General features: G+C 39.3%; 1 protein-coding gene across 4 annotated transcripts in view; it reads right to left on the bottom strand.

The window, feature by feature from the left end:
- Cep89 (centrosomal protein 89) overlaps nt 1–23733 on the bottom strand; it is a 63641-nt gene that overhangs the window by 22943 nt on the left and 16965 nt on the right. For 2 of the 4 annotated variants that reach the window (XM_046447956.2, XM_046447955.2), the window contains exons 4-11: nt 23447–23633; nt 14806–14911; nt 8792–8820; nt 7446–7488; nt 6101–6319; nt 4785–4930; nt 1107–1157; nt 858–941 (exon numbers count right to left, since the gene is read on the bottom strand). In XM_046447956.2, the coding sequence (XP_046303912.1) occupies nt 858–941; nt 1107–1157; nt 4785–4930; nt 6101–6319; nt 7446–7488; nt 8792–8820; nt 14806–14911; nt 23447–23633 (865 nt within the window). Of the gene's footprint in view, nt 1–857; nt 942–1106; nt 1158–4784; nt 4931–6100; nt 6320–7445; nt 7489–8791; nt 8821–14805; nt 14912–20077; nt 20207–23446; nt 23634–23733 lie in introns of those variants that run through there. The other 2 variants (XM_058580438.1, XM_046447957.2) reach the window with 2 other exon arrangements.

The raw sequence follows: 23733 nt of genomic DNA, 5'->3' as shown, positions 1-23733 counted from the left end.
TCATGCTTTTAAAAAACTAAGTGTCCAATACTAAGTCTAGATGAAAAGATTCAAAATTGCATTTCCCAGGACACGTACATGGAACAGCACAAGTGAAGAGCAGGCTGGGTGACTCTTAAAGAACCCTTCTTCCTCAGGATTCCATAAAAACCAACGCTTCTCTCTCTGGATTCTTCCAATTCCAATTCTAGAGATCTATTTGGCCACTTAATTGAAGAACCCAGAGGTATAGGAGGCATAAGTAACGCCCGTGCTTGTTTTCCTGCACAATTAGAAGGAGCTTTGCTTCCAGAAGCCATTTCCACAAAGCACAAATTAAGAAAACCTCACTTCCTAACCACTTCAACAGCTCAATTACTTGACTTCCCTGGGGTCAGTTCTTCTTGGAATTAATATGCATTCAAGTTTGCCTATCATGGCCCTGGCCTATTACTTTCCTTTCCTGCCCAGAGGTCTCTTCAAATTGTGGTATTTGCAGCTGCAAAGTCCCATAAGAGAAGTGTCTCCCTACTGCTGAGTTCTCTGCACCCAAGGTCCTAGTCCACGTGGGGTTGCCCAGGCTATAACCATGGTTTCCAGTGCAGCACCTCCTGCCCCTCCATACCTCTCCCCCCATGCCCACCCCCCTGCTCGGCCAATCACGCTCTTCCATTTTCCCTCTCTCCTCCTTGCCTCTCTTCTTCTTTCCCTCCTTCTCCCACTTCCATACTCCTTCCTTTCTTCCCCCTTTCCTTCTTTTAACAAACTGAGTACCTACCACATGTTGGGCATGCTTACTTACCTTCAGAATGTTCCTGCAAAATTGGAAACCAGTCTTATTTTTATAAATCAATCTTTTGAGACATCTGCCAACCTACCTCGAGGGTGGCATTAAGCTCATCCTTCTCTTTCATTATATCTTCATAAGCTAGCAACAACGGTGAAAGGCACTTTATATCCAACTGAAGACAATGGAGTAAGAGGTGGTTAATATATTTCTTACATCTAAACACAACTGGCAAAATTTTAAAAAGGCAAGAAGACATACTTATATTGGAATAGATTGTAATAGGTATGCAAACACAGCCCAGAAAATATTGGCCTGAAATTAAATAACTTTTACTTACCAGCCAGGGTGGTATAGGGCCTTTTGATGGGAGGCCTTCAGTATGTAAGCTCTAAGAATAAAACACATATTGAAGACAAAATAAAATATACTTCCTCTGAAATTCTAAGTCTTCTACATTGTTAATTTAGACCAGCATCATTCACCCCTATGTTTGCATGAATGTATAAAGGAGAAAAACTTTTCTGCAATGTTTGAGAGTAATGCCCTCTTTCCTCTAAATATTTCAGTGCATATTTCCTAAAACCAAAAACATTCATTTACCTAACCACAGTACTATACTGAAAATCAGAAAATCAACACTGATGCAATATTATCTGAAACAATACTATCTGAAACGCAAGTAATTTTTTATTAGGATGCTAGACTTTGTGAATGTTACATGGTGTCTGGATTTTGTTGTCTTTCTTTAATGATTTTTGGTTATTCTCTCTCTCTCTCTCTCTCTCTCTCTCTTTTTTTTTTTTTTTTTTTGAGTGTGTGTGTGTTTGTTTGTTTTAAACAGGCACTGATATTATGGATCAGCTTGTTCCTTTCAGGCTTGTTTTTCATCCTAGTGTGGTGAAAATAATCTGGTGGGGTCTGTAATAACCCTTACCGAAAGGCTAGTTTAGCCACACTCCTAAAGCACGGCCCTTCTGGGCTCTGTGCTCAATGTCATAGCATTCAACAAGGTCTCTCCATTATGGCGATCAGAAGTCAAAGATCTCCTTGTGCTATGTGAGCTCTGGGAACTATTCAATTCACAGATTCCTGTACTTGTTTTCTGCCGGTCTAACGGGGCTCCATCCTACATGTGTGCATACTAGTATTTAACAAAAGACACAAGGAATTCCATGCAGATTTATGCATTTCTTTATCTACGGAGCTCCCTCCTTTCTGGTATTCCTGCCCTGAAAATTCTAGTCTCCTCGACTTCCCCAAACTCTGTTTACACAAGAGAGAAAGCCTGGCACAGAAGCAGATATCCCAATAGAGCTATTCCTTATTTAATAAAAAAGTTTCCCACGTATTCATCTTAATCATCTATCTCATCACTCATTCATTCCATGAACATTGTGAACTTGTGAAGTCATTATGGACATTACAACATAATCCTAGTTTTCAAGGATTTTATGTCTAATAACAGAGATAAGTCTTTTAATACAAATGACTTTTTTATTGTCATTGTGCAGTGTAGTCAGGCACCATCATACATGTGTATAATTCCAGCAACTTTGGAGGCTGAGGCAGGAGAATCACAAGTTTCAGACTAGCCTGGGCAACTTAGTGAGACCCTGTCCCAAAATAAAAAAATAAAAAATGGCAGGGGATATAGCTCAGTGGTAGAGCACTCCTGGGTTCAATACCAATACCACAAAAATAGATGGCTAGAATGGTAGGTAGGCAGGTAGGTAGTAGACAGGTAGACAGGTAGGTAGGTAGACAAATGGTCTGTAGATGTAGCTCAGTGGCAGTCTATTATGATTTAAAGAGAGGTCATTACTTCTGGCTAGAGTGATCACAAAAAAATGTGGCATTTGAACAGGGTAGAAAAAGGGTGTGCAGGGGAGTCAAGGGAGGGTGGGGGTGTCCAGAGGGTTATCAATGGGCCTGCTTGCCCTGCCTCACCCATAACCCTGAAGAAGGACCCAATCTAGGCAACACAGTTTGGAGTATGTGACCCTGAAGCTTTATTTTGTTGTTAAAAGTTAATATTGGGGCTGGGGGTGTAACTCAGAGCTACAGTGCTTGCCTAGCCTGCATGAGGCCCTGAGTTCAGGCTCCAGCACCAAAACAGAAAAAAAAAAAAAAAAAGATAATTAATATCAGGCTAAGTATAATAAGTCAGTCAAAAAAGACCATGCATTGTATGGTTCTACATATATATGATATGTTCAAAATAGGCAAATCCATAGAGATAGAAAGTAAATGTGACCATTAATGGGTATGAAATTTCGTCATGGGATAAAAATATTCTAAAATTCACTGTGGTGATGGTTGCCTAAATTGGTGGACACAGTAAAACTCTTTCAACTGTACATTCCAAGAGGGTGAAATGAATGGCATGTGAATTATACCAGTTGAGCATTCCTAATTGGACAATCCAGACTCCAAAATGCTCCAAAATCTGAACTTATTAAAAAATTCCAATTAGAGAAGCTCAATAGGTAAAGTTTATGTAAATATTCTAAAATCCCTAAACTTCAAAAGTTGAAAGACTTCTGGTCTCAAGCATTTCATATAGGGGAGATTTAGCCTGTTGTCTAAGCTATTATTTTTAAAAAATCAAACTTGAGTCCCTCTTCAAAAAGAAACTCAGGGGCTAGGGGTGAAGCTCAGTGGTAGAGCATTTGGCATGCACAGGGTCCTGGGTTCAATCCCTAACACACATACATACCCCCGCCACACACACAAAGAAAAAGAAAAGAGAAAAAAGAAAAGAAAAAAACTCAGAAACCCACAGGCCTGCTGGGCGAGGTGGTGCATACCTGTAATCCCAGCAGCTTGGGAGGCTGAGGCAGGAGGACTGCAAGTTCAAAGCCAGTCTCAGCAATTTAGCAAGGGTCTTAAGCAACTAGCAAGACCCTGTCTCTAAATAAAAAACAAAGGGCTGGGATGTGGCTTGGTGGTTAAGTGCCCCAGGGTTCAATATCTGGTACCAAAACAAACAAACAAACAAAAAACCCCAAAACAAACAACAACAACAAAAAAACAAAACCAAAAACAACAGGCCCTAAACTCCCAGAAGCCACATAATAATGCTGTGTGCCTATGGCTTTCCCTTCCTTGACCCCAGCAAGAGCCAATCAATCAGCTGTGCACCTCCCATTCTCTAAGAGCAGGGGCCCAGACCTGCTCTTATCTTATATTCTTCACAACATCTAATATGTAGCTTGCTTAGTAAGAGTCTGTAGAACTTAATTCTGCAACCACTCTTATCAATAAACATCTACTTTTTTTTTTTCAGTTTGTATATTGGCAAATAGCAGCTGTAACAGAAATCAAATGGAGCAACTGAGATGGGCTCAGTCTTTTACTTTATGTACTTCTATACTGTATCAATGTCTCCCCAAGGTCTTTATCACCTATATTAAAGGGAAAGAAGAAAGGAAATAGAATGCTCTTAAGAAAGACTGTGCTTTGGCATATCTTTTTACCACTGAGCCACATCCCCAGCTCTTTTTATTTTTTATTAATTAATTTATTTTAATTAGGTATATATGACAGCAATATGCATTTTGATTCATTGTACACAATTGTAGCACAATTTTTCATTTCTCTGGTTATACATGAGGTAGTGTTGCATCATATGTGCAATCATACATGTACCTAGGGAAATGATGTCCATCTCATTCCACCATCTTTCCTGCCTCCATACCACCATCCTTCCCCTCCCTACCCTTTGCTCAATAAAAGTTCCTCCATTTTTCTCATGCCCCCCCCCCTTATTTTTTATTTTGAGACAGGGTCTTGTTAAGTTGCTTAAGGCCTTGCTAAGTTGCTGAGGCTAGCCTCAAACTTGAGATCCTCCTGCCTCAACCTCCCAAATCACTGGGATTACAGGCATGCACCACTGTGTCAGGTTGGATGCATCTTTTTTACATTAAATTATAGTACATAAAAACCCCTCAGAATTGGAAATCAATTTAATATTAAAGGCTTAAAAAAGTTTGATTTTTCTAAGTAGAAACATTACCTCTTCCTTAGACAAATGTCTGAATTTTGTTTGATAACGACTCAGCTCTACATTCAAACGATGAACAGTCATTTTCAACCCATGATTTTCATCGACCAGTTCTTGAGCTTGTTTCCTTAGATAAAGTAATTCAGGTGCAGTAACTCCTGGAAAAAAAAAATCAATTTAATATCATGCTATAAATTATACTAAACTTATCAGAATTTTATATAAATTACTAATCTTTTGCCTCTTGTTCCCTTTTAAGCTTACAGAGGAAATAAATTATATATATATACATATAGATTTATATAAAATAAATGAATAGTAGTTACAACACTTTTTAATACTGGATAGTCAATATTGTTCTGGAAATTGTTGCATGTACAATAAGGCAAAATAAAAAAAATTTAAGTTGGAAAGAAACAGCCATTTTTCCAGATAATATAAACAGAAAATTTGTTAGAATAACCTTCCCACATAAATGCAATGTCTATTAGAAAACATAATAGAAAATAGATTCCACAAAGTAACATTGCAAATGACATAAATATATAATAAACATAAATGGAATTACAAATTACATAAAGATCAGAAATAAATGCTCCTAAGAAATATTCTGTAAAAAGAAAACTTATCATTTACTTAAGGCCATAATATTATTATTATATGAATAGAAAAATGTAAACAGAAAATATCAGTGAATATTTATATAAACTTAGAAAAACCACTTGACATCTAGGGAATAAGGTCATAAAAGGAAATCACCCTCAAGATAAAGTTGAATTATCAAAAACTAAGAAAATAGTATATACATGACAAATGACTTAATATGTAAAGATGCCTACAAATAAGAAAAAGAAAACTATTTCAATTTGAAGTCAGCAAATTTCTGAAAGAGAAAAAAAATGGCCTCCAAAGATGTGGAAAAAAAATACATTGAAGGTCATCAATAATAAAAGAAATACAAATTTAAACGATATTTTTTATTTTTGATTATCTAATTAGCAAGGAAGTATACTCTTCATCACTGGTAAGTATGTGGTTAAAAAGGCACTTTTATATGTTGCACATGAAGACAAAAAATGATAAAAATACATGTACACATAAGATACTGGGTCTAATAAAGCATCAAGTTCCAAAAGTATTGAAATTTCTTGAGCATAACAATGAAAAAACCACATGGCAGATGAAACCAAATTTCAATAAGCATAAAGATAGTAACGAAGGACAATTAAATATGACAACATAAGTTATCCACATAAGTATCAATATACAACATGAAACATTAACTGTCAAAATAGAGATTAAAATGAATGAAGTGTACTTGTCCCAACCTTCCTGAGAGGATGCTTTCTCAGCCTCTTTCTGCCTTTCATTGTCTTTTTCCATTCTCTTTAGTTTTAACTGAAATTCTTTCATTGCTTGTTTTATTGCACATAGCTCAACGGTAAGGCTTTGATTTTTATTGTTTAGGTGCAAATTTTCTTCTTTTAATTCCTCAAACTTTTCTTTGGTTATTTCTACACATCTTTGACGCGCTCTACCAGTTACATCTGAAAAGGTAGAGGGAAAAAAACACTTTAAAATTGGGGAAGAGAAAAGTGAAAGTAGGCTTCAGAGGCTAAAACTTGACACAGCTCAATGGCTGACTGGGTGTGGGCAGTGGAGTGGGTGGAAAATCAAGGGTGAACATATTAAATAAAAGCCATGGAGCCATTGTTTTGGAATAAGGTGCTGTTCGAGGCCCCAACAAACCAGACTAAAAATTACAATGGAGTCACTCATATTAAAGCCCCAAGTCATTGAACTGTTTGTTTCAACTAAGTTATCTAGGGCTGTGGATGTGGCTCAACGGTAGAGCACTCACCTCTCCTGCGTAAGGCTCTGGGGTTCTATCCCCAGCATCACCAAAAAACAAACAAAAAATCAACTAAGTTATCTAACCTCAGGACAGAGAAAGTACAACCAAATTTCTCAAACTTGGTCATTTTCCTGTTGTTCTGTCCCAGTGCCCATGTTACAAAGAAAGTCACTTTGAAGTGACTAATCCATTTCTCCTTGTTCCTGCTTTCTCCGGCCCTCCTCGGTCTAGAAAGCCAACCTCTCCTGCTCAGCTCGCTGGAATGCTCATTCTATCTCAGGCAGTAAATGCAGCCTGAGGCTAGAACTGTGAAGGATTCTGATTAATAACAAATTCAAAGGCTGAACAGCAAGGTTCTTAGAATGGGGAATTGGCCTGTGAAGCCAAAAACACTGCAACAGGGAGGGTGAAAACACAGTCAGATATGAAGGACAGATTAGAATAGGGTTTTTCAGATTAGTGATGTGAGATATAACCTCCCCAAATTACAAAATCCACTTTGAAAGCTACTAAGACTCCCCAAACTGTACAGGGGGTATATCCCACAAAACATCAATCTCTGAGCACAGCACCCATTTACATATCCGGACCTCAGCACATCCCACGTGGACATACACCCACCACCCAGTATTTGGACCTTTTTGAAGACAAAGGCAGAGTTCAACAATTAAACACCTCTTCTCAAGTCCAATAACACTGGGCAGAAACAAAGAGCCTTTATAAGAAAATGAAGGTGAATTTTATGTTCAGATGAGACTATTCTGGGTATTCTCTAAAACTAAGTTTTTCAAGCATAATGAACAACAAAAGGCAAATACCTGGGGAAGGAGGAGGTTTTTCACATAATGGTGTTTTTTCATCCTAAGGAAAAAACAGGAGAATGTGAGTACAGAGTCCCAGCACCTTCTAAAAGTGGACTAAGCTGGGTATGGTGGTGCACACCTGTAATCCCAGCAACTGGGGACGCTGAGGCAGGAGGACTGCAAGTTTGAGGGCAACCTTAGCAACTTAGTGAGACCCTGTCTCAAAATGAAATAAAAAGAGTTGGGGATGTGGCTCAGAAGTTAAGCACCCCTGGGTTCAATCCTTGATACCAAACCAAACAAAACAAAACAAAACTTTAATTGCCACTATTTCTTGTAACTAAACCTTAAGGGGTGTTCCCTCCTGGTAGGACCTCTAAGGCAGAGAAGCAGGTCCTGTCTGAACTCTCTTCTGTCTTGCCTGTGAATTCAGAGACTGTTTTTTTCTATGTTGGTCCCATGAATGACAGGACATCAGTTCAGAACCTTTCTTTCTTTTTTTTTTTTTTTTTTTGGGGGGGGGGCAGGTACTGGGGATTGAACCCAGGGGCACTTAACCAAGCCACATATCAAGCTCCTTTTTATTTATTTATTTATTTTTTTTTGTAACAGTGATTTAATCCAGGGGCATTTAACCACTGAGTCACATACCCAGCCCTTTTCAGGGTCTTGCTGAATTGCTTAAGGCCTTGCTAAACTGCTGAGTCTGGCTTTGAACTTTCGGGATGGCTTTGAATGCCTGCCTCAGCTCCAAGCCACTGGGATTACAGGTGTGCACCACTACGCCAAGCTAGTTTGTGAAATGGCTATACATGCCACACAGAAATATAAAAACAGAAACTTTTCTCACTAGAAATGAAAGAAGAACCCTATTAATTGGAGCAAAGCATGTTTTCAAATGCTGAAAAAAGAATATAATACATTCTTGCTTCTCAATCCAAATCTCAGAGGAAAAAGAAGGCTTTAAAATTCTGTTAAATTTCTCCATTGTGCATCAGTGTGATATTAAGTTTCTAATTTCTGCTGAAAAAGTAGATAAGGTTATTAATTAACTCTACTGAGAAATGTTTAATTTTTAAATTCCTATGACATCGCACAACTGAAAACTTAAGCAAGAACTACTTTCATGTTGGCAATTAAGGTTGTCTATTATTCTACAATTATGCAATTTTTAACTTTTCAATACATTATTTTCATTACCAAACTATGGAAAGCATGAAATTCCTCCATGTTTTAAATGTGCTTAAGAAACATTCAATAGGAAAAAAATCTGATGGGAAGATTTTTTTTCCCAAGAGTATTTAAAAGTTCTAGTATAAATTCTATTTATTGAGAATATGAATTTAAAAAAATAAGCTTACCTTTAAATTCAGAACAGAGTGTTTACTATCTGATAAAAAAAGAAAAAAAATAAGGTAGATAAAAGATTTGACAACATAGAAGAGTATAATCATAAAAACTTGTTTCCTGCAGATGAGCCCCTGGCAGAGACAGATTTTGCAAGGCCACTGGCAGTTAGGTCCCTGGGCAGGGCAGGGAGCCTGACTTTTACTCACTCATCTCTCTATCAGGCTCAAACCTGAGCCCTTGTGGTAGCTCACATAATTGCAGAACAGAGGCCAAATCTCTCAATGTCCCAAGCTGGGCTCCTCAAATTCCTTCTGCTGTTCTCCAAGTGGACCGTGTAGAACAAGGCTTGACTTCTCTCTGCCTACCCAGCCAACTAGCATTGGATTGGATCAGAAAAACAGTTGCTCCTTGAAGTGAACTGCCTCAGTGATACATACGAAAACAAAGCCTGCCCGAGTCCTCATCTTCCACACATTAGTCATTCAGGTACCCCAGGAAGAGGATGAATTTGCCTGTATACTTTGCTAGAGTTATAAGTTGGACATCTGGTTGCTTAGAACTTTCTACTATGGGTTTGCAGAGTATAAATAACTGGCTAAAAATGAACAGAAACAAATTTGCAAAAAAATAGAAAAAAAAAACAAACCACAGAATTCAGAAAGCTGATAAACATGCTTAAAGATGCATGCAAGATTCTAAATCTATTTCCCGGGTCATCTGAATTATCAACTTATCTGTAAAAACCTTATTATATTGGGGCTGGAGTTGTGGCTCAGTGGTAGAGCACTTGCCTGCCTGGCATGTTTGAGGTGCTGGGTTTGAATCTCAGCACCGCATATAAATAAATAAATGAAATAAAAGATCCATTTAGAACTAAAAAATATTTTTAAAAAAACTTATTATTTGGTACCATAAATTGAACCTGAACAAAATGGCACTTAACCACTGAGCCATATCCCCAGTTCCTTTTATTTTTTTATTTTGAGGGTCTCACTGCCTTGCTTAGTTGCTGAGGCTGGCCTCAAACTTGCAATCCTCCTGCCTCAGCCTCCCAAATTGCTGGGATTATAAGTATGTACACCACACTTGGCTGATGAACATATTTTGACCAAAAAGTCATCCTTAACTATGGTTTCTAAACAAACTGATTTTGGTGAAGTGTTATGGGGCAGCCTTTGTGAAATGGCTATAAATGCCAATGGCTATAAATCTCCATTCATCACCTGGAGATCCCCAGCCTGTCCTTGAGTCCTCCTCTCTGGCAACCTTCTCTAACTGTCAGCTATGTTAACCACGCCCCTGTTCTCAGTGCCTCCTGCTACTCCCCTCAGCACCTTAGACCGCAGTCTACCATCTATATGACCCCCTCCACAACTGGAATGTGAGGGAAGGACAAGTAGCTCTGTCTTCTCTGTCACATGAATACATTTCTTTCTTTCTTTCTTTTTTTTTTTTTTGAGAGAGAGAGAGAGAGTTTTTAATATTTATTTTTTAGTTCTCGGCGGACACAACATCTTTGTTTGTATGTGGTGCTGAGGATCAAACCAGGGCCGCACGCATGCCAGGCGAGCATGCTACCGCTTGAGCCACATCCCCAGCCCGACATGAATACATTTCTGATGAGGAAAATATTTAAAGTGACACAAGAAAAATATTTCCCTTTTGTTTTGTTTTAGAGCTGGGTATGGAATCCAGGGCTTCATGCATGCTAGGCAAGTGCTACACCCTCAGTCAAATTTACATTTTTAATAACACTTTTAAATTAATCTTAATTTGGTATCCTACGATGCCACAGTATGATGCACTCATATTTAATGAAGTCTTCTGTATCCCCCTTGAATTCTTCACAAAATAACCAGGTGCAGTGGCAGACACCTGATATCTCAGCAACTTGAAGACGAAGACAGGATGATCACAAGTTCAAGGCAGCCAGGGCAACTTAGTAAGACTGTCTCAAAATTTAAAAGGGCAGAGGGCAGTGATACTGGGAACGTATCTGTGTGGCAGAGCCACCGGGTTCAATCCCCAGTCCCCCCCTCCCACTCACAATATCCACATAATAAAGTTGAGGAATTAAATGAGGAATGGTAAAATGCTGACAGTTTGTAGAAACTGGGTGATGGGGTGGTGGGAGTTCACTTTATATTCTACTATTGTACATGTTCAAAATTATCATAATAAAAGATTTTAAAAAGCAAGTCACTTATTTCTCCAAAGAAAATAATGATCTCTATTTCATCTTGGTCATAAACTTTTCAGAAAAAGAATCTAATGACGATTAAATTCACAATTGACATCACCCCAAGTTCACTCTGGTATTTAATGTATGTGTGCTTCACTTGGTTCTCTGTATATATTTTATTTCCTATTTTCTTATTTAACATTTCTCAAAAAGATTTCCAATCTTTGCCCTTCTCATTTTTCTTATCTGTATGGGCAAGGGGTAGATACAATTAAAATAACAAGAACTTTTATATTGGGTATCTCACTATATCCAAGATGTCATGCTGGATACTACCCCAATCTTTCTAGAAAGTTCATACTACATGAATACATTCTTGCTGTCAAAAAATTCTGATACAAAAAAGTCAAAACTCTTCTACGACCATAATCTCCTGAGTCTTCTCCTTCCTAGACTTAACCATAGCTATCAGGTTAGCATATTTTCTTTCCAATCTATGTGAATGTAGAAATGTCAGGCGCACAACCCACCTGCTACCCCCTTTCACACATTTACACCTAAGGGACACCTAAGATGGTGGGAAGGCAAATGCCATGTACAAAGTTCCAATGCAGAAGGGACATCATGAAGCTGAGGAAACAAATGAACACCAGAGTGCCAGGTATAAGGAACCATGGAATAGATCTAAGTCAAAAGGGTGTGGGATGCATGAGGCCATTATCAGGTTCATGTTTTGAGAAGACTGTGCTGGCTGCTACAGTGGTGCCAAAACATGGTGGAAACTCCATAGGTACACATGTATCTGCTGCCTGAGTGGATAAACCAACAGAATCAAATTGTAGCACTGGTGACATGAAGCAGGGAGAAGAACCCAGCACAAATAGCATTTGAAGCAGGGAAGGAGGGTGCAAGAGCTTAGAAGCGTAGAGAAAAGGGCCTAGAGTAAGATTGGAGAATGTCAACATCTAAGGGGCAGGAAAGAAAGGTGAGCCTGCAAAGGGATCCCCCCAGGAAGCAGGACACAAGGAAGGTGAGATGTTACTGAGGCCAGGGAGATGTGTATTTGAAGACAGTACAAGGAACCACATGGATTGCTCCTAAGAAGTCACGTCAGATGTTGAGTACAGTGGCACAGAAAGCTGAGGCAGGGGGATAGCAGGTTCAAAGCCAGCCTCAACAAAAGAGAGGCACTAAGCAACTCAGTGAGACCCTATCTCTAAATAAAATACAAAATAGGGCTGGGGATGTGGCTCAGTGGTCCAGTGTCCCTGAGTTTAATCCCCAGTATTAAAAAAAAAAAAAATCACATAAGATCAATCTAGAAAATCATCTGTTACATTTAACAACATGGAGGTCTCTGGCTTGGTGGAGTAATGAAGGGAGAAGCCAACTGGGGTGGCTTGTCAGATGAGGAGAGGTAGATATGTGGAGAGAGGTATCATCCGACAAATCGGATGTTAAAGAGGAGAAAGAGAAAGCACCAGCAGGAGGGAATTATGGAGGTCAAAGAGAGTCCACAAAGAACCTAGGAATGATATCCACGGGCAAGGCTTTGGCAGCTCTGACCAAGAGACCTGATGCCTTGACCAAAGGACTTCAGTCTCTGGTCTTCCCCACAGGAGTCTCCCTAGAGTGAGAGTAAGTCACCAGACTAGCAAAGCTTTAAACAATACTCATCATTAGCACTGATGGAAGGTGCAGGGCTTTACACATGTGTGATTTAACTTATCTTCATAGTAATCTATGAGAAACACTCTCAGACTGAGTAGAAGAGGGGTTAGGTAACTGTTAAGCCTCTTGTCACCTGGACATACCAGTCAAGGACCAAACCATGCGGCTGGGAGGAGTAGCTCAGTGGTAGAGTGCTTGTGTGAAACCCTGGGTTCAATCCCTAGAAACCCCCAAAAAACCCCAAAAAACAAAACAAACAACAACAACAACAACAAAGAACCAAATGAATAAAAGTCAGAGTTCCTAATCCACTGTCCACAGATCACTCACCTCATCCTCCCCAAGCTGTTTATTGAAAATATAGACCTCTGGGCCTGATCCAGAGCCACTGAATTAGAATTTAGGGTGTGGGGCTTTTCTACAAGTGTCCAAGGTGCATTATGCCCAACAGAACCAAGAACCACTGCAGGAGCCCCAATCCCTCTTGACCAGCATCTGTCCTCCAAATTCATGTTTCCAAGGGTGTGGATTATCACACCTCTTAACTCCGAATCCACCTTCACTGTAATATCCCCACCCTGTAGCTGGTGCCATGCTAAACTCCATCAGTGGAGGGCGCTGGATTTTTTAATTTGTTCTAATTAGTTATACATCAAAGTGGAATGCATTTCTTTTCTTTTTTGGTGGCCAGCAAACTGCAGCACCACTCTATGAGTGGTTCTATCTCAGAGAGTAGTATCTTAATAAGTTTTTTGTCAGCAGGCCACAGACATACACATCCTCTTCAACAAGGCCTATCTCTGAGTGAGGCTTCTTCCTCAGATGCTCTGCATCAACCCTAAAGAGAGTGGCTGCTCCCTCTATTTGTTAATCTTGCATTCTGGAACATTCTCTTTTGCCCTTAGTAGGCAATCCTATTAATCATTCTTTAATCTTTCCCTGTTAAAATCATTGTGTGGAGAATGGGAAATTATACTCCACATATGTCAAATATGTGTCAAATAATATGTAAAAATACATTCTATGTATGTTCTATGTATCCTCTATGTATAACTAAAAATAATTTTAAAAAAAGAAAAAAAAAAAAAAGAAATTGCTGTGTGAGTTCTGTCTCCTGATTGGATCCTGACTGATGTGATGCAGGGAGGAAAGAGCCACACTCATGCGCATAGGAAGACACTCAGGGTATGTTGTGAGATAAACAAAGGCAGGTGACAAAATGGTATGTATTTCATGTACATATACACACTAAAGTGTTGAAAATAATTATCTAGGGTGGGGGGACAATTATGTATGATTCCTTTACACATTTCTGTATTTTAGGTTTGTTTTTTATTTTACAGTGAAAAAATATTACTTCTATTAACAACAACAACAAGAAAAGACATACCTTTTAACTGAATAATTTTTATGAATTAATTAACTGGAGGTGCTGGAAGTTGAACCCAGTGTCTCATGCACTCTACCACTGAGCTATGCTCTCAGCCAAACTTACTAATATTAATATTTTAAAATATGCCAATTAACCAACAGGAGTTTTCTGGCTCAGGTATTACTAGGTTGGCTTCTATTTTCCAACCAGGTACCTGATTTATTTAAAAGTGTCTCAGAGCCCAAGCAATTCCACTTGATAAAGCAGTTACTGGTTGCTCACTGTATACGAGGTTCTTTCTCACTTCCACCTCTTAGGGAACAATATCCTTAACTTTGCTATAATGCACTGAGTTTTCTCACTGCGTCAATCAGTCAATAAGTAAATAAAGAAAGTAGATGCACAGTTCCAGAATTGTATCCGAAACACATCCACACACTCACGTGTCCAACAAACCTTCACTGATGGCCCACTGTAGCCAGGTCCTACTGCAGACCTGGGCTAGTGTGGAGAACTGGACAGGTCGCTCCACCTGTTCACTGCAGGGAGCAGAGGGAGAGGAGCATGTGGGATGTCACCATCTGAACTGAAACTCTGCCCACAGAACAGACAACAGGGGCTCCAAAGACAGCACCTAACATCCAGGCAATAGGCTGTGGAATAACTTACGTACAGTAAAAATAAATCACAAATATATTCCTAGTTGAAAAAGATCATGGCCCACAGAATGGAAATGCAATGGCACCAAAACTGGTGGTCAATATTTATTATCAAAGTGCTCGTTTGTTTATTTACTTTACCTTTTTGTTGTATATGCTGTGGTGTAAGAGGTAAGGAACCTGGAAGTCCATCTTGCTCAGAAATATTGTCATCATCTTCACTGTCCACTTTGTGTGACCATGGTACCTTTTTGTTACAAAAGACATAGGAACAAACATGCAGTAAGTGTTGCCTGTATAAAATGTGCTCCTAACAGACTCAAATGCCTGATTTCATACCTTCCCCACTGCTGCCCTCTTCCCTGAGCAACTAAGCTACTTTTCTTAGTGAGACCAAAAGGGTTACACCTGGTGGGGCTGCATGGGACCTACAAACCCTCATGAAAAATCTGGGTCACAAAGACAATGCCATCCAAATGATGCTCAGGCCATGAGGAGCTTCACAGCCCACCCATGCTGCCCGAGGGCACCTTCCCTTTTTCCTTCCTGCCACGGAACAACGCAGAAAAGGGATTGTGTCTGGACTGCTCTGCACAACACCCAATACCACCCTACCCCATACTGACACTTTGTTATTAATTTCTGTGTGAGACAAGGACTGCTGAGCTGCCTGGGAGAACCCACCCCAGGCAACTATTTAGAATTGAGGTCCACTAAGTTCGCAGATCCAGTGTCATTTCTTGATGAAATGGAACCTTCCCCTCTATTAACACCTATGTAGGTATCATGAATGGTGGCAGGACCACAGAGATGTCCTTTAGAGACCTATGGGCCAGAATGGGCTGTCTTGCAGAGGAGACATTCCCATTGGCAGGGCTCTAGGGGATATGGACAGAGGCCATCCAAAAGGAAATGCAGGGAAGCATATCCCATAGGGTAAACTATGACCAGCACTCTCGAGTCTGCTCCCGATTCTACAGTAAAATCTTGCCTGTGATCAGCTTGGCTTAGTGGTGCTGTGCTAAAGGCATGAGAAGATATCCCCGAGGCTGGTAGGGAGGTGGTGGCAACCTCCAGCAAGGTGCCCCTAAGAGGGGGCATTTCAGAACCAAGAGCCAAAGCGACTAGGTCCACAGGCTCTGTGCACATGGCTCCAAGGTGATCAGCTCAGGAGGAAGGGCAGACAGGTCTCCCAATCTACTCATCATTTGTAGGAAGAAAAAAGAAATGGCCTTTTAGTTTTTATTCCCCAATAATAAACTGCCTTGTTCACCTCATCAAGGATATATTGTCACCCACTTAATTATTAAGGAAATATGAAATTATAAGAGCACTCAAAGAACATCATAAAGCTAGTCTACTAACTAAACTGGCAGTATGAACTCGTACTATGGCTAATCAAACATGCGTCTATGATCATACATATACCACTTGCTCAATGTGTATCCACCAGAAGAATAGACAGAGATATGCTTCAAAGGACACATTGACAATGTTCATAACAGCAATACTTCTAAGAGCCAAAGCTGGAAACAACCAAGCATCATCATCTGAATAAGTAATTGAATGGGATGTACAATGGAATATTAGACAACAATAAGAATGAGCCATCTACAGTGACACACAATAATTGAAGACTCTCCAAGACAAAGAATACAAACTACATGGTTAAATTTATGTAACATACAAAACAGGCTAAATTAAACTCAATTTTTTTTGGTGCTGGGGATTGAGTCCAGTGCCTTGTGCATGTAAAGCATGTATTGTGCCACTGAGCTACACCCCCAGCCTTAACTCAGATTATTTTTAAAGATCTACTCTAATCTGGAGTCAAGACAATAATGAACTCTGGAGAAGGTGAGGATTGAGAAGGGGGACTTCTGGGCTATTTGCTATGTTATTTCTAATTGTGTGCATATGTGTGCACTTCTGGGATTGAATTAGGGTCTCACTAGACTGATGCTCAATCACTAAGCTGTATCTCCAGTCCACCCTCTTTTTTGCTTTTGCCATACTAGGAATTGAACGCAAGGGCACTCCACCACTGAGCTACAGTCCTAGCTCTTTCTATTTTTTATTTTGAAATAGGGTCTCCAGTCCCTTCTTGATTTAAAAAAAAAAAATCTTCATGGTGGCTACTTTATGAAATGTAGTGAGTTGAACACGTATGATTTATGCACTTTTGTGCATTTTTTTTAAAGTTGTAGATGGACACAATATCTCTTATTTATTTATTTATTTATTTAATGTGGTGCTGAGGATCAAACCAGGGCCTCATCTGTGCGAGGCAAGCGCTCAACCACTAAGCTACAAACCCAGCCCCTTTGTGCATATTTAATATAACAATAAATTTTTATTAAAAATATACCTTCATGAAGAATCAAACATATTCTAACAGGATTAACTTAAAACTTAAAAAAATTCCCCAATACTTCTGACTGTGAAAATTCCCTCTGGTAACTAAAACAAAACTTGCTTGGGTATTGAAGGAAAGGCAGGCCCAGCTCTGTCCCAGTGCTCACCCAAACAGCAAAGAATGCCCTCCCTCCTCTGCCTGCAGCCCTTGTCCTGTGCTTCTTCATCCCAGGCACAATGGCACACACCTGCAATCCCATTTACTCAGGAGGCTGCGGCAGGAGAACCATGAGTTCCAGGCCAGCCTGGGCAACTTAGTGAGATGCTGGGTTTTACTGTTTCCAGTGTGACTTTTACCCCTGTACTGGCTACAGTTTTCCTTTTTTTTTTTTTTTTTTTGCTAATTTACTCTTCATATCTTTCTCTTTCTGTGTCTCTTTCTCAGGGTCTTTATGTCAGTCCGAGCTGTTTTTAATTTCTTTTCAGAGTATGCAGGCTAGATAGATGCTGGACATAAAGGTGGGCTCTGCACTAGTGTTTCCTTTTAGAATCTCCTCTATGCTCTCTGCCCTTTGGGAATGACTGTGTTTCCTCTAGGACCCTCTACAACCTTGACCTCACTGCGCCCATCAGAATCTCTATGGACCTTTGTAACTATGACATTGATATTCTGGAGCATCTGCATCCTGCCTGAGGTCTGTGGTGTTTTACAAATTACCAAATTGTTTCAGCTTTCAGCTGCTATGAAGGCTGGCACGAGAGTCCCTTGGCCTCCTTGTGGTCACTAGTGGTACAGGAGGTCCTGGTCTAAAGCAGAAAGGAAGAGGGGAAGGGGAGGTCCCTTTTCAGCAGGCTGCTCTGTTTTTATTTTTCTATTTAGTGTATATATGGACACATTTGAATTTAAGCTTGTCGCCTTATTTTCCTATGTGTTTTATATTTTCCTTTTCTCTATTCTTCTTTTGGGTTGACATCATCTTCAATTGTCCTATTTCTTTCCCTCTTTTCCTTTTGAAATTATATTCTGATTTCATTCTAGTAGTTATCCTAGCAATTATAGCATGTATATCTTTTACTTTTTTTTTTTTTTTTGTGGTGCTGATGATCAAAACCAGGGCTTCACCATGCCAGGCAAGTGCTCTACATCTGAACCTCAGCCCTATGCTTCACATTATTATTATTATTATTATTATTATTGGTAAAAGGGATTGAACTGGGGGACACTCGACCACTAAGCCACATCCCCGGCCCTATTTTGTATTTTATTTAGAGACAGGGTCTCACTGAGTTGCTTAGCACCTTGCTTTTGCTGAGGCTGGCTTTTGAACACAATCCTCCCGCCTCAGCTTTCCAAGTCACTGGGATTAGAATCCTATAATGGCTATAATCCCACCGTGCCTAGTTCACTCTTTTATTTTGATATTTGGGATCGAACCTCATTTCTTTACCACTAAACTACATCCTCACAGTACTAAGGGAGTGACTCAAAGAATATATACAATAAAACCTAGCAGGGGCATAGTGGCAATTACCTGTAATCCCATCTACTTAGAAGGTAGAGGCAGGAGGATCTCAACTTTGAGGCCAGACTCAGCAATTTAGCAAAACCTTGTCTCAAAATGAAAAGGACTGGGAACATAGATCAGTGGTAAGGTGCCCTTGGGTTCAATCCCCAGTACTAGAAATAATAAGGAGGTGGGGCTGTGGAGATGGCTCAGTAGTGTAGAACACTTACCTAGTATGTGCAAGGCCCTGGTTTTACTCCCCTTAAAAAAAAAGCACCAGATATGGTAGTGCTCACCTGTAATCCTAGCTACTCAGGAGGATAAGGCAGGAGGATCAGAATTTCAAGGCCAGCCCAGGCAACTAAGTGAGACCCTGCTCAAAATAAAATAAAAAGGGTTGGGAATGTAGTTTAGTGGTAGAGCACTTGCCTAGCATGTGTGAGGTCTGGGGTTCAATCCCCAGTATGGGGTAAAAAAAAAAAAAATTACACAAAGTGTTGCTGAAAGGGAAAACATGGAGAAGAGAGGGTGCTATAGTTTAGATGTTGGATGATCCCCAAAGGTCCATTAGTGAAATGTTTCATTTCCAAGGTGGAGCCATTGGGATACAGTGGAATATTTAGGAGAGATCTCTTTTTGGGGTGTGTCCCCTAAAGGGATCATGAGACCCTGGCCCTGACCTCTTTTGCTCTGTAGCAATGAGATGAGCAGGTTGCTCCACCACGTTCCATCATTGCCATCCAGCATGCCCACCAGAGGCCTAATCTTGAACTAAAACTAGAACATAAAACAAACCTTTTCCTTTTATAAGTTAATAATCTCAGATATTTTGTTGTAGTGGTGGAAAGCTCACCGACATAAGGAACAAGAATAAGCGATATAGAAGACAAATTAAGGAGATCCAACAAATGTATAACTAGCATTTCCAAAGAAGAAAAGAATGAGTAGATAATTCAAAGGTAAAATAGAGGAAGAAATTTTCTGAAAATAAAAAAGGAAAATGAGATTTATGTGTGCAGAATTAAATTATATACTAAATTTCAAGAAAGAAGGAAAAAATAAATACTGTGATTATTTCTGCTGAAGTTACTAAAGGATAAAGAATGATCCTACTACAAAGGTTATCAGACAGACAGAAAAATTGTTACCTCAAAGGGAAACATTTTTCTGGCTGTAACTCCTTCTCAGCCCTTCACTCTTATTCTTTCAGCAGCTTTCCCAGAAAAGTAGAGGTCCTCTGCTATGTTTTCACCCTGACCAAATGGAATACTGTGACTATGGATTCTGATGTGGGCTCTCTGGCACCTACCAAGATGCCTGCTACTCATTAGATGCTCAATAAACATATGTTGAATTTTTCAACTACCCAAAGACCATTTCCTCCCTGATACAACCCATTATTGGTTGAACAAACTAAGATGCAGAGAGATGATCTGGCTTACCTAAGCCATACGACTGTGAGGCAGAGAAGCTGGGACTTGCTGTGCCCACTGGGCTCTACATTCCCCTGAACTGACCACAAATTAATGCACTCACTTTCCCTTTAGCCTTACTCTTGGGTAGCACCGACAAGAAAACTGCAGAGAATGAGACTTTCCATTGTTAGGCCACTTCTGAGAAGGTGCACAATTCACATGAAGATGTTGGCCCAAACTATCCTGAAACATAGAGAGGCATAAGGAACACTCTTAGAACCAAATTGCCTGATTAGGGGTTGATCTATTTCCTTATCTTAATAGTTTTGACAATTGTTTGCTTTAAAGGAAGTATAAATAACATCATAAAACCACCTACTTTATCACTAGATGCTACTAACCTTAAAGATGATATTGCCTATAAGGGCAAATTTATAAAACTGTTTTCTATATATTTACTATAGATTTTCTGAAATCTGGGATAAACAATTACAGGCAATATCATCTTTAAAGTTAGTAACATCTAGTGATAAAGTAAATGGTTTATATGCTCTATATGTCTATTTTTCAAGGGTGTGTGTGTGTATACTATATAGTGATACATATATACAGTGTATAAATTTATGTATGTATAAATTTGTGTATAAATAATAATGTATACATACATGTATAAATGTATATATAGCATATAAATACACTATATAGTGATATATCTAGTAAATGTGTGTGTGTGTGTGTGTGTCTATATGTAGTATGTGGGTTTATTTGTTTGTTTATTTTTGTGTTGCTAGGGCTGGGACCCAGGCCATCAAACATGCTTAAGAATACATTCTAGGGCTGCAGTCGTGGCTCAGTGGTAAAGCGCTTGTCTGGCATGTGTGAGGGCCTCGGTTCAATCCTTAGCACCACATATAAATAAAGATCTATTGACAACCCCAACCCAAGGGAATATATTTTAATCATATTATAAATTTAGAAATACTTGGTCAATTCCAAAAAGAAGTTTTATGTTGTGGAATTAGTTCTGATAAGTATGAGGGCTATAAATATAAAACTTTCCTTTTTTAAGAATTTTTTTCACAATGCATTTATTTTATTTATTTTTCTGTGGTGCTGAGGATCAAACTCCAGCCCCTATAAATAAAAATTTGAACTGTAAACAGGGGAGACTGGTCACCCTGTGCCTCTGCCAAAGGTGAGTTGGGTGATCATGGGCAAGTCATTTATTCTGTTTCTTTACATACTTAACTCGGGATGGGAAATAAATGATACATGTAAAAAGAAACAAACAAAGATAGTAAATGTAAACTGTCTTGCATATATCAAAAGCTCAGGAAAGGTCAACATAACCTCTGCCCCCCTCACCTTCCTCATGAAAAAAACTAACAAATCTATGGCAAATTGAAATCCCTTTCCGGTTTAAGGCACCTTTCGTTGCTGCTGTGCAGGTTATGATGAGACCTTTCGATGGACATCACTTATTCAAACTCTAGTTCCTATGTTGTACAGGGAAGAGACTTCCTGTTGGCTGGGATGTATAGGAACATGGAGACTGGCATACACACACTGCTGGTAGGAAGGTAAAATAGAGAAGCTGCTTTTAGGACAATTTGGCAATATCTAACTTGGCAATATCTAATTGATGCAGCAGACACAGGTACACATATCAGATATGTGCATGGAAACAACCTAAGTGTTCATCCGTAGGTTAGTAAATAGATAAATCAACAGGGATCGGTCTCAAAACTGCAATGCAATGAAAAAGCAAAGTAGTAGAATAATTGGTACTATAAGATGACCTTATATAATTAAAAAATAAAGCATTATAGTTGTTCACTTGCACTTATTTGTGGTAAAAGAGTAAAAATACAGACTTCTAGAATGTACTCCAAATCCAAGAGATGGGTTTCCAGGGAGTGGAGGTGGGAGACAAAGACAATTTCAACCCTGACTGTAACCTTCTATTTCTTTTATTAAATAAATAAAGAAAAGAAAAAAGCCAGGTGTGTTGGCGCACACCTATAATCTCAGCAACTCAGGGGATGCTGAGGCAGGAGAAGTGTAGTTCTAGGCCAGCCTCAGCAATGTAGGGAAAACCTGTCTCAAAATAAAAAATAAAAAGAGCTGGGGATATAGCACCAATGTTAAAGCACCCCTGGGTTCAATCCCCAGTATAAGAAAAAAAAAAAAAATAGGGGTCTTGAGGGCATGGCTCAGTGCTAGAGTGCACGCTTAGCATGTGCAAGGCATTGAATTTGATCCTCGGCATCAACAAACAAAACAAAAACCTGAGGGGGAAGAATGGAAACACTAATGTATTACATTATTTTCTACTTATCAAATTTTAAAAATAAAATTTCTTGCTACACATGGGTCCTAAAGTCACCATAATAGACTTGCCTAAAAATATACTATTTGTCCGTTGAATAATAAGGCTGCATAAGTTCTATAATTCTTTCTTCTAAGGGAGATGTGGTGACAAACTTCACTGCTGGAGTAGTTAAGTGATATAACTCTGTCTATAACATCAGTATCAAAGAATCAGACAGAAAATGTGTAGATAAAGAGCAATGAACTTCATCTAAGTCTTCTAGAACCCTGCAATGGCACAGCTTGGGGCCCTGAACAGCATCTGCAGGTTCCAGCAATATTCACTATATGGAAATCTACTTTTGCATATTAAAGTCTACATATGTTGGAAAGTGAAAGCTAGTTCATGAAATACTCACATAAGGATTCCTTGAAGTAAGTTCCCTAAGCCCATTTAGAATGTTGTTAATATAGTGTAAGATAACTAATATAACCAATGTAAATACAGCTTGATGCTGTGAGTCTACGTGTGCAGTCACTATGACAATATGCCAGTGTGATGGTGACAAAAGAAAACAGGAAAAAGATTATGGTGCTCTTTTGCCAGTAAAGAAATGGTGCTATTCATTTTCCAAAACCCTGGGAGCACAGTTTAAAACATCAGGATTAGATCACAAGCCCTGGGTTCAATCCCCAGCATCTCAAAAAACAAATATAAATCAGGATTATTAGAGCAGTTGGCCCTTTCAATCTCACTGTACCTTGTCCCCTCCAATGTGAGACAGGGCAATGAACAGAACTCCTCACAGAGTTAGTGGTAGGTCAGCTAAGAAAAATGCATGTCACTACACATGGTAAACAGCAAAGAAGGTCACTACTGTTGAGATGCATGACAATGTTCCTCTCACTGGATGCAAATCTGAAGAAAGGTTGCAAGGTACACACTGATAACTAGAAAAGTGACAGGAGAATTAGCTTTCAAGGTCAGAGGAAAGAGCAGAATTACTAGTTTCTCATTGAAATCAACATTTGTCTTTGAATGACTCAACTTTAAAAGGTAAAGAAAAGAGGTTTAAATTTTAACCTAACCAGATAGAAAAAAGGCTGGACACATTAAACAAATAAAAGCCCCAGAGCAATCAAATGCAGAATAGCGAAAAGAGAATGTTTAGGCCTACTTTGGAATATGGGAATCACCTGATTTTTGTGTGACGTAGCATACACAGCATCACTATGACCTCCTTCTTCTTTCCAGGCACTGCTATTGCCCAGCTCCTTGTCACTGGACGATGCCTGCATTTCAGAGTCCTCTTCATCCCCACAGCCCAGTGTTTCAAAGGATGGTAAAGAAGTTCTTCTTCCCAACTCATTCTGCCATGTCGGTCTGTATTAGAACATTGAATAGTAAATTAAATAAACAACTTCATCCTTGAAATCAAAATACACACATATTAAATGCACTGCCTCCAAATCCCCACCAGAGA

Source organism: Marmota monax, unplaced genomic scaffold (genome assembly GCF_021218885.2).
Source record: "Marmota monax isolate L192 unplaced genomic scaffold, Marmota_monax_Labrador192_F-V1.1 WCK01_AAM20220418_F8-fsc00101, whole genome shotgun sequence".
Classification (NCBI taxonomy): domain Eukaryota; kingdom Metazoa; phylum Chordata; class Mammalia; order Rodentia; family Sciuridae; genus Marmota; species Marmota monax.
This window is presented reverse-complemented; position numbering and strand designations above follow the sequence as displayed.